We start from the raw sequence: 15110 nt of genomic DNA, 5'->3' as shown, positions 1-15110 counted from the left end.
GGTGTCCTTAGGGCTTCATGCCCCCAGACACCCCAGAAGCCACAGCCATGGGAGAAAGGGGCCGCCTGGCCCCTTTCTCCTCAGCATTGTTCCCATGGCCGGGAATGATGCATGTGATGAAAAGGAGCTCTGATTCAGAGCTCCTTCCCGCACCACAGCCAGGTTGCCATAAGCGGCCTGGCGTGATGCAGAGATGTCACACATGCACTGCTGTGGACGGTGCCACGTAGCGATGGCGTGTGGTTGGGGTGTGCTCCCTAACCCTAGTATCGGCACAAGTACACTGCTTTATGGCAGTCTGTACCATGCCAGTGTTAGCTAGTTGACAAGAAGCAACTGAGATAAACTGAGGCAGGTGGTTAATGTAATTGATGTTGGAATAAGGCACACTCAGAAGCTGATAAGACTCAAAGGAAGCAGAAGCAAGATTTATTTCTGTCAGGGATTTGAAGGGTTAAAACACAGCACACAGGGAAATGCTTGATGTGTGTGTGTTTGGCCATGAGCATTCAGCAGAGTGGCAAGGCTGATCAGCACAGCTGAAGCTCATTGGCTCAAGGACACTTCAGTGTCCAAGTGCACGTAGCCATGGATGATGAAACATGTGTCTGGATTTGCACAGGAGACACATGACATGGTTACACACCTGAACTCACTGGGTTTGGGAAACCACATGGTCTGGAGTCTATATAAACCCAGGGGTTGCAAGTGATAACTTGTGGGTTTGAAGAAGGAGTTGGATTGGTATGTTTTGGTGTTTTAGAGATCTGGTTTTGTATTCTAGCACTGTGAGTAAAGAGCACTTTGGGGACTTTGTTTCTCTGGTGGTTTATCAGAAGAAGCTACAGCATCGGTTTGCTGTGTGTCCCCGGAGGTTCCTGCATTGCTGCAGTTCCTGGAAGACATCCAGTTGCTGTCATCCCAATTGGACTTTGGAGCCACGCTTCAGCTTCTGAAAATTGCCAGCTCTGCTACAAGGCTTTGATTTAACCCCAGGACTCGTTTGAGTTGCTGACAAGGGTTGTTGGACCCCAGCAGTTGCGCTGACAATTTCTTCCAAAAACTCCAGCCAAGCACTGTGGACCAAGTCTAACAAACACAGGAACCTCAGCCCATTAAATACTAAACAGCTGCAGCAAAGGCAGCCTTGCTTTAAGGAGACATTGCACCATAGTTAATGTGAGAAGAATCCAGCTGTGAGATACACAGAAGAGAATGGGCAATGTGTGGTCTTCCAGATATTATTATTAAGTCCCATCACCCCTCACCAATAGTAAGCTGTTGTCCAACAGCACCTGGAAAGCCAACACTTTCCCACTCTGGCCTAGATAATTTACTGGTCACTTTCAGTACAATGGGTTCAATCCAGGCTTGCAGTCATTAGAGTTCTGCTGGTGATGTAGGAAAAGGTAGTGATCTTGTCCAATTCCTCTTTTTCCTCTGCCATCTCTACTGCCAACCCCACAGTATTTCAGAGGATTGGTGGACCTACTGGAATAGTATCGTAGAGGCCACTCAGAGAGGGAGGAGAAATAGGGGTGAATTACAGCTTCTTCCTCTGTTGTCTCTGGAATTGCAAAGTGGTTAAATGAGTGTTTAACATTAGGTGGATTATTTCCTTACTTAAATTACTTCTACAAAGAACAGCAGCTTGGCCTAACATAAAGGAAGAGGAAGAAAGGAAGAAATAGGCAACTCTGGGTGATGAAAGCCACATGAAAGTGTGTGGCTTGTTTCAGCAGACAAAAACTGCAGACAATTCTGAGGGTACATAGAATTAGGCCATACTACTTGGGGCAGGCTCCCTCCTCTTTTTTCTTCTTCTTTAACTAGCTGTCCAAAATAATTTGAATTAGTGACAGCAGTATAGCGATAATGACAGAGGTGTGACAGACATGTCCACAGTTTTCACCTTTCTCTGCTATACTTGAGAAAGAGGTTCATTGACAGAGACATGTATTATGGGCAATGTCTCCCTGCAGAGCTCATCTCACTTCTGTGCTTCAATGTGGGATACAGTTAGACATGAATAATAGCCTGAATTTGTGTTTTTAAAAATGAGGGTTAGCCGCCATTACTTCTCCATCTCTGAAATCTCAGTGTAGAACAAGACTAATCTGTGTAACTGGGTATCTGGAGCACCTAATGGAGACTAAGGCCTTGTACAGATCGGCCTGGAAGGCTGGCATAGGGGCAGAGTCCAGGCGTAGCGTCCTCATAACGCATGCCTGACTTCACCCCCACCCCAGGACGCCTTGATGCTGAGCACTACTCCACATGGCATGAGGAATCATGGTGCACCTCTGCACTGCATCCATATGACACAGTGCTGAAGGAGCGCCATATAGCCATGTCACCACGGCTATGGCGCCTTTTTGAGGGTGCAAAAGGAGCTGCTTTTTGCAGCTCCTTTTTACACCCTCAAAAAGTGGATCGAGGCTGTGGCATGAGGTTCCCATGGCCCCAATTGGCTAGGAAAGGGGTGGCATTCCACCGCCCCTTTAGTGCGATTTGTAGAACCCCTATTTCATTCAGCCTGCTGCAGCCTCCATTTAAAAAATTCAGAGCTTTGTGATATTTTGGTTGGTCTTAATAAAAATGTTGTCCAATTGTGAATGTTACTGTTTGTTGTTTTCAGTGGGTTAAATGGTAAAATTTTGTTTACACTTGAGCAAAATATAAACATTATTTGGCACTGTCTCAGCAAGCAATGGTGGAACAGGCACTTTCTCCACAGTGATTCACTGTGAGGAAGAGTGAAGCATGGGTTTATATTTTGGTAACCCTTATAGGTCCACTGTAGGCCGCTTCTCTGCAATAACAAATACTGTTAGCAGAAGTGGTTAACAGTGGCAGGTAGTGGTAGGTAGACTTATGGACAATTATTATTATTATTATTATTATTATTATTATTATTATTATTATTATTATTTGGCTATATTTCATTTATAAGCAAAAAAGGATTGGCAACATTCCAGCATAGGAGATTATCCCGTTAACAAATAAGCTGGTTTACCTCTTCCGGCTTCAGTTTAGGATCCTAGATGTTATCATATCTAAATCGTCGCCTATCTAGCCAGGATGCCACAGCCCGTATGCATCCCAGGTCGAAGCCTCACTCAGCCAGCACCTTTTCAAATTCAGGGAGCTTCCGACTTCAAAAATTGGCTGTCTGAGTGAGGTTTCGACCCAAGATGCATCCAGGTGGTGGCATCCTGGCTAGATATGTGACGATTTAGGTATGATAACATCCGGGGGCATCCCAGATCTTGAATTCAAGCTGGAAGCAGCAAGGCAGGTAATTTGTTCATAGAATCATAGAGTTGGAAGAGACCGCACGGGCCATCCAGTCCAACCCCCTGCCATGCAGAAAATCCAATCAAAGCATCCCCAATAGATGGCCATCTAGCCTCTGCTTAAAGACCTCCAAGGAAGGAGACTCCACTACACTCCAAGGGAGTGTGTTCCACTGTCGAACAGCCCTTACTGTCAGGAAGTTCCTCCTAATGTTGAGGTGGAATCTCTTTTCCTGTAGCTTGCATCCATTGCTCCGGGTCCTGTTTTCTGGAGCAGCAGAAAACAAGCTTACTCCCTCCTCAATATGACATCCTTTCAAATATTTAAACAGGGCTATCATATCACCTTCTTTTCTCCAGGCTAAACATCCCCAGCTCCCTAAGTCGTTCCTCATAGGGCAAGGTTTCCAGACCTTTCACCATTTTAGTCGCCCTCCTTTGGACACGCTCCAGTTTCTCAATGTCCTTTTTGAATGGTGGTGCCCAGAACTGGACACAATATTCCAGGTGGGACCTGACCAGAATACAGTGGCACTATTACTTCTCTTGATCTAGACACTATACTTTTAAATAGCTCTGTTTAAATATTTGAAAGGATGTCATGTTGAAGAGGGAGCTAGCTTGTTTTCTGCTGCTCCAGAAAACAGGACCCGGAACAATGGATGCAAGCTACAGGAAAAGAGATTCCACTTGAACATTAGGAGGAACTTCCTGACAGTAAGGGCTGTTCGACAGTGGAATGCACTTCCTCGGAAGGTAATAGAGTCTCCTTCCTTGGAGGTCTTTAAGCAAAGGCTGGATGGCCATCTGTCAGGGATGCTTTGATTTGGATTTCCTGCATGGCAGGGGGTTGGACTGGATGGCCCTAGTGGTCTCTTCCAACTCTACGATTCTATGATTCTATTGATGCAGCCTAAAATTGCATTGGCCTTTTTAGCTGCTGCATTGCACTGTTGACTCATGTTCAACTTGTGGTCTACTTGGACTCCCAGATCCCTTTCACATGTAGTTTCATTCAGCCAGGTGTCCCCCATCTTATATCTGTGCATTTCATTTTTCTGCCCTAAGTTCAGTACCTGACATTTCTCTGTGTTGAATTTCATTTTGTTAGCTTTGGCCCAGCTTTCTAGTCTGTTCAGGTCATTTTGAATGTTGATCCTGTCCTCTGGAGTATTAGCTATTCCTCTTAATTTGGTGTCATCTGCAAATTTGATAAGTATGCTCCCAATTCAGTCATCCAGGTCATTGATAAAGATGTTGAATAGCACTGGGCCCAGGACAGAGCCCTGTGGGACCCCACTGGTCACTTCTCTCCAGGAGGAAAAAGAGCCATTGTTGAGCACCCTTTGGGTTCGGCCGGTCAACCAATTACAAATCCATGTAACAGTTACTTTGTCTAGCCCACATTTTACAAGCTTTACAAGCTGTTAAAGGGATATGCTCCATAATGTGTTCCTGGATTTATTATCCTCTTAGTTGTAGGAGCCAGTAGGGCATAATGGCTTAAAGGTTGGACTATGATTCTGGAAACCAAGGTTTCAGTTTTTGCTCAGGGTCACTGTGAGTTGGAAATTACTTGTAGCCACACAGTAACAACCTGTCATTGTATGCTTATGTTAACTGGTTTATACTTTTTACTGGTTCTAATTTTATGGTGGTTTAATTGCTTTTTAAATTTTGTATGCCATGATTTTTTAAAACTGTTGTAAGTGACTTTGAGTCCCAAACTGGAGAAAAGGAGGGATATAATAAATAACAACAACAACAATTCTACTTACGTTGACACTTCACACAATGAAAAGTTCAATTATGCGTTAAAAACAACAAATAAACCATACATTATGACTGTTTATTCAAACAACCCTTTTCCTTTTTTCTACTTATAGAGATTAAGATTGACTTTGTGCCTAGACAAGGTAAGACAATTTTTTCTTGTTTTAAGAGTGACTGAAATTGGAGCAGTTTTGGAATGATACTCCACTGTGTTGGGAAATAATGATTTGCTATTATTCTTTCACTGCAGAACCACCCAAAATCCACTTGGACTGCCTGAGCCAGACTCCTGACACCATTATTGTGGTGGCCGGAAACAAGCTGAGACTGGATGTACCAATATCGGGAGATCCAGTACCTACAGTGATCTGGCAGAAAGCAAACAAGGTGACAGCCTTAAAAGCCACCATGTCCAGAATGGCTCAGCATACACACTTCTGTTCTTAGAGGATTACTTTAAATCCTTACTTGATTTTAAAAGTTATATATAAAAGGGAGTCTTACTCATTATTATACGTGCAAAAAATATGACTTTAAAGTGAAATGTCACTATGAGGAAACTGTAGTCCTATTCAGTCATTCACAAAGTATTTTGTATCAATGTGTGAGGAAGAGAATGCACTAGCAATTCTTCATCTGTCTCCACTTCCATCAACCTCTTACATGTGGAAGGATGACATTGTGAACCACAGAGAGTGTCTTCTATCTCTGGAGACTTTCCAAGTGATATAGTGTCCTGATTATTCATGGTTCCACCACTTCACATGGGATGTTATCAGACAAGGGAAATTGGAAGTATAATCCAATGGCAATCCGAACACAATCATAGGGTTTAACGTTATTGCATGATAGACTACCACACGCAATTTCGGGCAATGGGAAGTCAGTCCAAACGCAATCATGGGGTTTCATGTTATTGCATGAGAGGTGATCACATGCAATTTCAAGCAATGGGAAACTATTTTCGGGCAATGGGAAGTCAGTTCAAATGCAATTCGAATTCACATAAATTCGCTGAACTAGCGAATTCACGTGAATGTGTTCTGGCCCCAGTTTCTTTTCATTCGAAATTAAGAGAAATTCCTCCCATGTGATAAACTCCATGGAAAGTCTACACAGACTATAGAAGCCCTCCAGACTTTTGTCCGCCATACATATAGGTCCACAGAAGAAGAGATAACATAGGGATCTGCATGTGTTCATTCAACTAAACAACTTAACATGGGGTTTCTTTTTACCCCTACAGGCAGACACATTTATTTGGAAACAAATTCTAAAGGAATATTCAGTTTGTTTATTTATTTTATATAATATGTATTAGTCTAAATCTACATAAATATTTGGGGGTGTCTGGTAGGCCCCAAAGCCTTTAGGAAATAGCCATGTTTTTACTTGGTGCCTAAATAAAACCAATGTGGGCACTAATCTGGTCACGCACAATTGTGGTGCCACAGCTGAGAAGACCCTCTCCAACACAATGTATTGACTTTACTGGCAAGACACAGATGATGGTCCCATCAGAAGACTGCATCCCTCAGACAGGTATATATGGGGGGGGGGGGGGCTGTATATAGGAATATATATCTAGGAGAGCACAATCTTATCCTTAACTGGCAGTCACTTCAGCAGAATTATTGATACCACTCAAGCAGCTCTGTAGTGCTAAATTTGTGCAATGCAAAAAAACTGGGAGCTTTCCATGTTGTTTGTCACTACAGTTCCCACTTTCCTAGTGTTTAAAATCAGTCATTTTCTACAGTAGAAATGGCATCAGGTTCTTAACAGTAGCACCTGCAATATAGTTTTCCCCTGTGCCTGTCAACCCCTTCTTTGAATCAAAGCCATTTGGTTGTGAGTTCGATCCCAGGTAGGGCTCCAAGGTCCTTCCATCTTTTCATAGGTTGGTAAAATGAGTACCCAGCTTGTTGGGGGCAATTGGCTTACACACTGTAAACTGATTGGGGAGTGCTAGTTCAGTATAGAAATGTACTTTCTATTGCTATTGCTATATTTTAATAGAACTTGTTTTCACATAAAGATACTAAGCTCAGGCTAAGATGTCCAGATAACTGAACATTTGAATGACTGTCATCTTCTGTATGCATCTCTTCAGTTTCTAAGCCTTGCTTAAGTTACCTGATGATTTGATAAAAAGCTTAAAAGAAAAAATGAAAAAATGTGTAGGGTCTTAATCAATGATAGCCCTTTGTTGTGGAATTCCTGCCATAGAGAGTCATTACAGATTTTTTGTGCATTCATCATGTATGCATGCAAAGCAGAGAGAATGAGATTACTATCACTACCTTGCCCTAGACTCTTGCATGTTCAGCAGAAACAATGAAATCAGAAAAATGGAGTTGGAAAGAACCTCAAGGGCCATCTATTCCACCCCCCTGCCATGCAGGGATACACAACAAAAGTGCCCTGATAGATGGTCGTCTAATTCTGCTTAAAGACCTCCAAAGAACGATGGACCACCATCTTCCAAGGCAGGCTGTCCTACTCTTGAACAGCTCTTACCAAGGAATGCAGTGGCCCAAAAGGTTAAGATGCTGGCTCTGTTGATTGCAAGAGCAGTTCGGGACCCAGAAAGCATGCAAATGCAAGTAGATAAATAGGTATCACTTTGGTGGGAAAGTAAACAGCATTCTGTGCAATCATGCTGGCTACAGGATTACAGAGTAGTCTCTGACAATGCTGGCTCTTTGGCTTAGGAACAGAGATGAGCACTGCCCCCTACAGTCAGACACGACTTGACAACCTTGTCAATGGGGAATACCTTTACCATTACCTAATGTGTAGGTGGAATCTCGTTTCTTGTCATTTGCATTCATTGGTTTATGTTCTCGTCTCTGGAGTAGCAGAAAACAAGCTTACTCCATCTTCCACATGATATCTCTTCAGATATTTATGGTTAACATATCACCTCTCACAGTCTTCTCTGTTCCGGGTTAATAATACCCAGCTCCCTAAGCCATTATTCACAGCTTGATTTCCAGGCCTTTTACTATCTTTGTCACCTTCCTCTAGACATGTTCCAGTATGTCAATATTCTTACTGACAGATGTTCTTGGACATGAAATTCTCCAACAAAGCTTTATTTTCTGCAAATATGATCTCCTATTGTTGATTCCAGGCACCAATTGCTTTAATATAGGCTAACATAATTTGGAAAGGGCAAGAGTGACCTCTTGTGGTACATATGTAACAGTGCCAACTGAGCTGCTCTCTTCCTATTTCCCCCAGCTCTTCTTCTCTTGAGCAAGGTGCCCATTCTTCAATTGTATACAATGCTCCTTCCCTCACCTTTGTCCTTGATAGTTTCTGTGAGGGACTGCCATACCTATTTAGGGTCTTCCTGAAGGGGGGGGGGTTCCCCCTTAATGTTGTTTAGAAACCCACTCCTCCTACCACCCCACCTGATGCTGTATATATATTCATCTTGTCCTAGATCCCTTTCACATATACAATGGACCCATGTTATATGCTGGGGTTTGGTTCCAAGATCCCCCATGGATAACAAAATCCGTGGATGCTCAAGTCCCATTAAATATGATGACATAGCAAAATGGTGTCCCTTATTTAAAAAATGGAAAATCAAAGTTTGATATTTGAAATTTATCCTTTTTTTGAACATTTTCAAACCATGGATGCCTGAATCCATGTATAAAAAATCTGTGTATAAGAAGGGCCAACTGTTCTGTTGTCAAGCCAGATGTCACTCTTCTTATATCTGTATTTTATTTATTTTTCTGACCAAGTGTAGTACCTCACATTTCACCCTGTTGAAATAATTTTTTTTAGTTTTGGCCCAGCTTCCTAATCTTAGGCCATTTCGAATTCTGATCCTGCCGTTTGGGATATTATTTACTTCTCTTAATTCGATGTAATCTCCAGATTTGTTAAGCATGCCCTATAGTCCATCATCCAAGTTTTGATAAAGATGAAAAGCACTAGGCCCAGAATAGACTCCTGTGGCACCCACTGGTTACTTCTCTCCAGGATTAACAGGAATCATTGGTGAGCACTCTTTGAGTTCAGTTGGTAGATACACTACATCCACAAAATTCCGTTCATCTACCAAGCTTGTAACTCTTATATATATAAAAAAGAAGAGATAAGATTAGTCTGGCATGACTTGTTTTTCAGAAACCATTATAGTGAGCATGCCATTCCTTTCTAAGTGCATACATACTGTCTGTTTAATGATCTGTTCTACAGTCTTTCCTGGTATTGATGTCAGGCTGACTGAGTGGTAATTACCTGGGTTCTTCCCCTCTTTTTATTTTTTTATTTTTTTAAGATAGGGACAGCATTTGCTCTCCTGCAGTCTGCTGGGACATTTCCTGTTCTCCAGGAATTCTCAAAGTTTATTACATGTGGTTCTGAGATTGCTTCTGCAGGTTTTTTTGTTTGTAAAAAAAATGCCCTTGGATGCAGTTCATCTGGCCCTGGAGACTTGAATTCTTTCAGAGTTGCCAGAGTTGCCTGTACTACCTCTTCATGTTGTTTTCCCTACCAATAACTGTCTTTCATATCCAATACCTATTTCAAGAAGTAATCTTGAAGGAAGTGTCTATAAATGAGTAGTGGAGATTTGCATATGGAAGGGTTAGGGATGAGTCCTGACTGAAACCAGTCAATGCAAGTTGACAAACGTGTGCCCCTGTAGGAGTTCTTGAACTTGAACTCCCATGAGCCTTCTTCATTGACCATGCTAGTTAGGCCTGATAAGAATCATAGAAGAGCTACAGTCCAATAAAATCTTGAAGGCCACATGTTTTCCATCCTTTGGAAATACAAGAGTGAGTAGAAGGACTGATAGTCTGACTCTGTTTAAGGAGCCCTGATGGTGCAGTGGTTAAATGCCAGTGCTGCAGCCAGTACTGCAGCCACAAGGTTGTGAATCAATCCCAGGGCTCCTGGGATTGCCTTGCATCCTTCCATAGGTCGCTAAAATGAGAACCCAGCTTGCTGTGGACAATTAGCTTACACATTGTAAACCGCTTAGAGACTACTTAGTTCAGTATGAAGTGGTATAGAAACATAAATATTATTATTAAGGCAGCTTCTTAATAATCCTAATAAAAGATTTTCTTTATTGGAGACTAAACAACCCTAGTCTCTTATTATTATTATTATTATTATTATTATTATTATTATTATTATTAACCTTTATTTATGAAGCGCTGTAAATTTACACAGCGCTGTACATACAATCTTTTTAATTAGACGGTTCCCTGCCCTCGGGCTTACAATCTAAAAAAGACATGACACAGAAGGAGAAGGGAGTGGTGGAGGGAAAGGGTAAGAGGTCCAGCAGTTCCTCTCTACCTCCAAGGCCTGGACCAAGGCAGATGGACTGGAGGGAGGGCTTGGCTTCATAATGGATGGTTAATCTTCTTCCAGGGAAAATACATACTCTCAAGTAGGATAATGCATATACAGTACATAGCATTACAGGAAATGGTTTGATAAGCAGGCACCAAAAGAACATCAAGTAGTAAGTGACAATTATGCAATGCCTGGGAAGGCTTCTCTGAACAGGATGGTTTTCAACTTCGTTTTGAAGCTGGTTAAAGAAGTGATGGCTCTTGCTTGTGGGGGAAGAAGGTTCCAGGAGTGAGGGGAAGCAAGTGAAAAGGGGCGAATCCGGGATAGGGCAGAGGAAATCCTCTTCAAGGGCACACTCATGCTCTAAAAAATATTAAAATGTCTTTCAAATCCAACATCTGATTATGAATATTGTGTTATTTTTCCCTATCCCAGTATACCTGTCAGTGTCTTATTATTGACTCTAGAGGGGTTTTGGCTTATTTCTGGTATTTTCCCATACCTAGGCTAGCCACTAGGCTACTCATCATCTGAAACCTAATCTGGAAACACAAGCTTTTCTCCATACCACCCCCAATGGCCTTCACACATCCCCAGGGAGGCCACAGCTTTGTTTGGCCCAGGTTTCGTAGTAGAGCGTCACTGTAGAACTACTTTGTTTCAGTGTAATAAAGAACAGCAACAACAATGGTCTTTTACTATGAACAGAGTGTATTTTCTTAATCCCTTAATAGCCACATTCATTCATGGGGACTGAGGCAAAGTTGCCATGTTTCCCAGTTTGAACCTTGGAAACCTGGCCTTTCCTTCATCAGAACTGAAACCACAAACTTTTGTGAAGGAGCATGTACTTGAGAAGGGGGAGTCCACCCCCCCACCACCAAGGCTAGACTCTGGAGGCTGTGCTCCCCTCCCCAAAAAGTCTGGCAACCAAGATGCCTATGTAATTGAGCCTTATCAGTTATTTTCAGCTAAAAGTGTACTAAATGATAAAGCAAATAGAAATATTAAGACATTCTCATTAAGCCCTCCTAGGAGTAATAAAGGCTACCTGCAATCTATCCTGTGTACCCTTATTTGGGAATAAGCTATACTGGACACATGGTAGCCACTTCTAAGTAAGTACTGTGCTTCATAAGACAGGATCAGAATTCAAAATGACCTTTTTAACCAATTGGAGAGGTGGGTGGAAATTAACAAAATGAATTTCAATAGAGAGAAATGTAAAGTATTATATTTAGGCAGAAAGAATGAAATGCACATATACAGGATGGGTGACACCTGGCTTGACGATAGTATGTTTGAAAGGGATTTAGGAATCTTAGTAGACAACAAGCTAAACATGAGTCAACAGTGTGATGTGGCAGCTGAGAAACCCATGTGATCCTAAGCTGTATCAGTACGAGTATAGTATCTCGAGTGAGGTAAGTGTTAGTACCACTCTATTGTGCTTTGGTCAGACATCACCTAGAATACTGTGTCCAGTTCTGGACACCACAATTCAGAAAGGATGTTGATAAGCTGGAGCATGCTCAGAGGAGGATGACTAAAATAGTGAAAGGCCCTATGAGGTTAAAGGGTGACATGATAGCCATGTTTAACTATTTGAAGGGATATCATCTTGAGGATGGAGCAAGCTTGTTTTCTGCTGCTCCAGAGACTAGGACATGAAACAAGTGGATGGGCACTTCCTGACAGTAGGAGCTGTTTGACAGTGAAATATGTTGTCTCGGAGTCTTCTTTGGAGGTTTTAAAACAGAAGCTGAATGGTCACCTGTCAGGAATGCTTTGATTATGTCTTCTTGCATGGCAGGGGGTTGGACTGGATGGCCCTTGTGGTGTCTTTCAATTCTGTGATTCTATGATTCTATATTTAAGAATGTTTAATGATAATGGATGGAGAAAGCCATCTGCCCCCTAGTACAGGCAGGCAGGCAAAGTTAATAACAACCCACCTGCTAATGTTGACCCCTCACCACCACCTTAAAAACAATTCCAGAGTCCCTGGGAAGGAGTCCTTGGTTGCTGCCAGGCACATTTCTATACTGTATTAGCAAGGCTTCCATCATCCTCTCTTCTTCCCGAGCAGCTGAAGATCATACGACAAAGTGAGTCCAACAAGGACAGCACTTTCCACTTCTCACAGCAGCCCCAGAGCTGCTCACTACAAAATACTGCATGCAGGTGATATTGAATGCTACCTGTAGGATGAGACATTAGCATGGCTAGCCTTGTTTCCCCTGTTCTCTTCAGTAAAGTCTTCTTGTATTTTGTTATTCTTATAGAACAAGGAGATGGTGCTAATAAATGAGAAATCCAAAGCCACAGACACTACAGACACATGTGAAGATCTAAATAGTGACAACAAGGTAATTCCTTATTTTTCAAATAGTCCAACTGAGATCTAATTCTTTACAAACTATTTGTGAATCTGAAATGCATCCAGAAATTAAACAGGATGTGAACTTCTGACATAATATATTCCTCTTTTATTTTCAAATATGCTTTGAGATTATTTCTTTGAAGCTCTCTGGGCCCATCTTTCTTTGGATGCAGTTGCACTTGCACCTAGGATAATGTTTCTCAACATGTAAATCTACAGTTCTATATAAATAAAGAATAATAATAATAATAATAATAATTTTGAACTTAAGCACCTCTTGTAAACTTATGTGACTCTAGGTCATCTAAATACCATCTATCTCTTCCACAGCTGAATGCAAAGAGAACCTTGTTCAGAGAGTCATGCACCTCCAGTCTTCTGCAGTGTGCAGAAATCTATCAACTGGCAGTAATCTCACACTGGCACTCGAAGAGGGATAAGAGAGGGAAATCCTCTCTGATCCCCTTTCTAAAGCCATGCATAGGGAAACATATGGGCAAAACCACCAGATCTTTCAAAAGCTTTCTTCACAAATCATATACTGATGTTAGACCAGTAAGTTTGCAGTCCACCCACACATATCCAGGGTGGATTATAAGGGGCCCATTGTCAGTCTATAGAGATCTTGGCTGCTAAAGGAGGAAGAAAGCACTCCCTTCAAGTTTCTCTTCCTCTGCCTCCTGTTCTGACATACTTTGATTTTATGCCCTATTCCAGGAGGAGGAGAGAGAAACTGAGACATTTTTAAAGCAGCTGAGAAAATGAAGCAACAGATTATTAACTGGGACTGTCCCTGCCAAATCAGGCACTATTGGCAACATCCTATGGCATCCTGGGATATGTAGTTCTATAAGTTATTTCGAATTCTCTGTCAGGGAGCTCCGGTGTTTTACCAAGCTACTAATCCCAGGATTTCATAGGATGGAGCAATGGCAGTTAAAATAGCATCAAAGTGCTATAACTATATAGAAATACAGGGCTACTCTACATGGCTACTCTGCCATCCTCTCCAATAGATCAACACCAAACCTTTCATGCTGCTCTTCCATTATTTGCAATCCTTGTTTTACCCATTTAATTAAAAAAAACTTTTATAAAGTGCTATATCACTTTAGTACTATAAAAGATGGGGGGAAGAAATATTCAGTTTGGTAATCAGAAATGTAACAAGGGAATGAAGGTCAACAGAAATGGCAACAATCACATTCTGATTCCAAATGTCATCAGTGGGACTGCCCAAAAGTACAGTGGGGGAAACAAGACAATGGATACGGATGTGTGACATTTCCCCTGGCCTGTACTGGAAACCCTGGAAAGTTGGGGGGAAACACCCTGGGATGGATTTTTAAAGGTAGTGTTAATGCCAGAAACTCACAAGAAAAATGCTGAGAGAGGAAGAACATGATAAAGGATATCGGGGGGAGGGGGGAACCTAGGTATGACTCCTGCCAAATCCAGAGGATTCTGGCCAGTCTGAAGGAGTTTACCTCCACTTACACTATTGGACTGTACGTCTTACCACAAATAAAACCACTCTCTATTATTTCCAAGTATATTCTTCCCATCAAAGACCTTAAATCTTGCATTATCCTTCCCTGTTCATGGTTAAATCTGCTGAAATGTTCACAGCCAATCCAGTTTGCCCATCTGCTTCTCTACCCCACTCTGTCTTTTTCTTTCTTGCACACATTTGCAGCTTGGCAAGAAAGTTTTTTCCGGCATGAAAATGTTGAAATAGCTATGGCAGACTTTCCTTCCAATACCCAGGCAAATTATATTCCTTTTCTTTTAAAACTGCTCATAGCTGATTGCTGATTCTGAAGGCAGAGTCCATGTGGAGATGTATGAAGACCATTGTGTGTTCACCATTGAAGGAGCAGAGAAAGAAGATGAGGGAGTCTACAAGGTTACAGTTAAGAATCCAGCAGGAGAAGATACTGCCGATATCACAGTCAAAGTTATTGGTGAGCAAGAGAGGTTCACTCTCCCAATTAGATACAGTTCTTTGTCAGTCGGATGCAGATTGCAATCACTGGTGCAAATTCAAAATTCTCAGCAGAACAGAAACTCAGAAGTTGTGCTTTTCTATGTGAGTATCCACCACTCACCAGCCTTGCCTGCTATAGGAAGTAGGACTTCAGAGATCCTAGAAGACAGGCTGAGTTGAAAATGCCAAGGACAAAAACAGCAGTAAAGACTACAACTGCTGAGTCTTCTGTTTCACTGAGGGAGTTAAGACTGCATGCACACTGCTGAAATAATCCAGTTTGACACCACTTTAACTACCATGGCTCAATGCTACGGAATTCTGTGAATTGTAGTTT

At 41.9% G+C, this 15110-nt stretch overlaps 1 protein-coding gene across 2 annotated transcripts in view; it reads left to right on the top strand.

The window, feature by feature from the left end:
- Positions 1–15110, top strand: part of MYBPC3 (myosin binding protein C3) — a 110582-nt gene that overhangs the window by 58019 nt on the left and 37453 nt on the right. For both annotated transcript variants that reach the window (XM_042446640.1, XM_042446639.1), the window contains exons 19-22: positions 5183–5212; positions 5320–5456; positions 12689–12772; positions 14591–14750. In XM_042446640.1, the coding sequence (XP_042302574.1) occupies positions 5183–5212; positions 5320–5456; positions 12689–12772; positions 14591–14750 (411 nt within the window). The remainder of the gene's footprint in view (positions 1–5182; positions 5213–5319; positions 5457–12688; positions 12773–14590; positions 14751–15110) is intronic.

Source organism: Sceloporus undulatus, chromosome 1, assembly GCF_019175285.1.
Source record: "Sceloporus undulatus isolate JIND9_A2432 ecotype Alabama chromosome 1, SceUnd_v1.1, whole genome shotgun sequence".
In the NCBI taxonomy this organism is placed as follows: Eukaryota; Metazoa; Chordata; class Lepidosauria; order Squamata; family Phrynosomatidae; genus Sceloporus; species Sceloporus undulatus.
The sequence above is the reverse complement of the archived record's forward strand: the minus strand, read 5'-3'. Positions and strand labels throughout refer to the sequence as shown.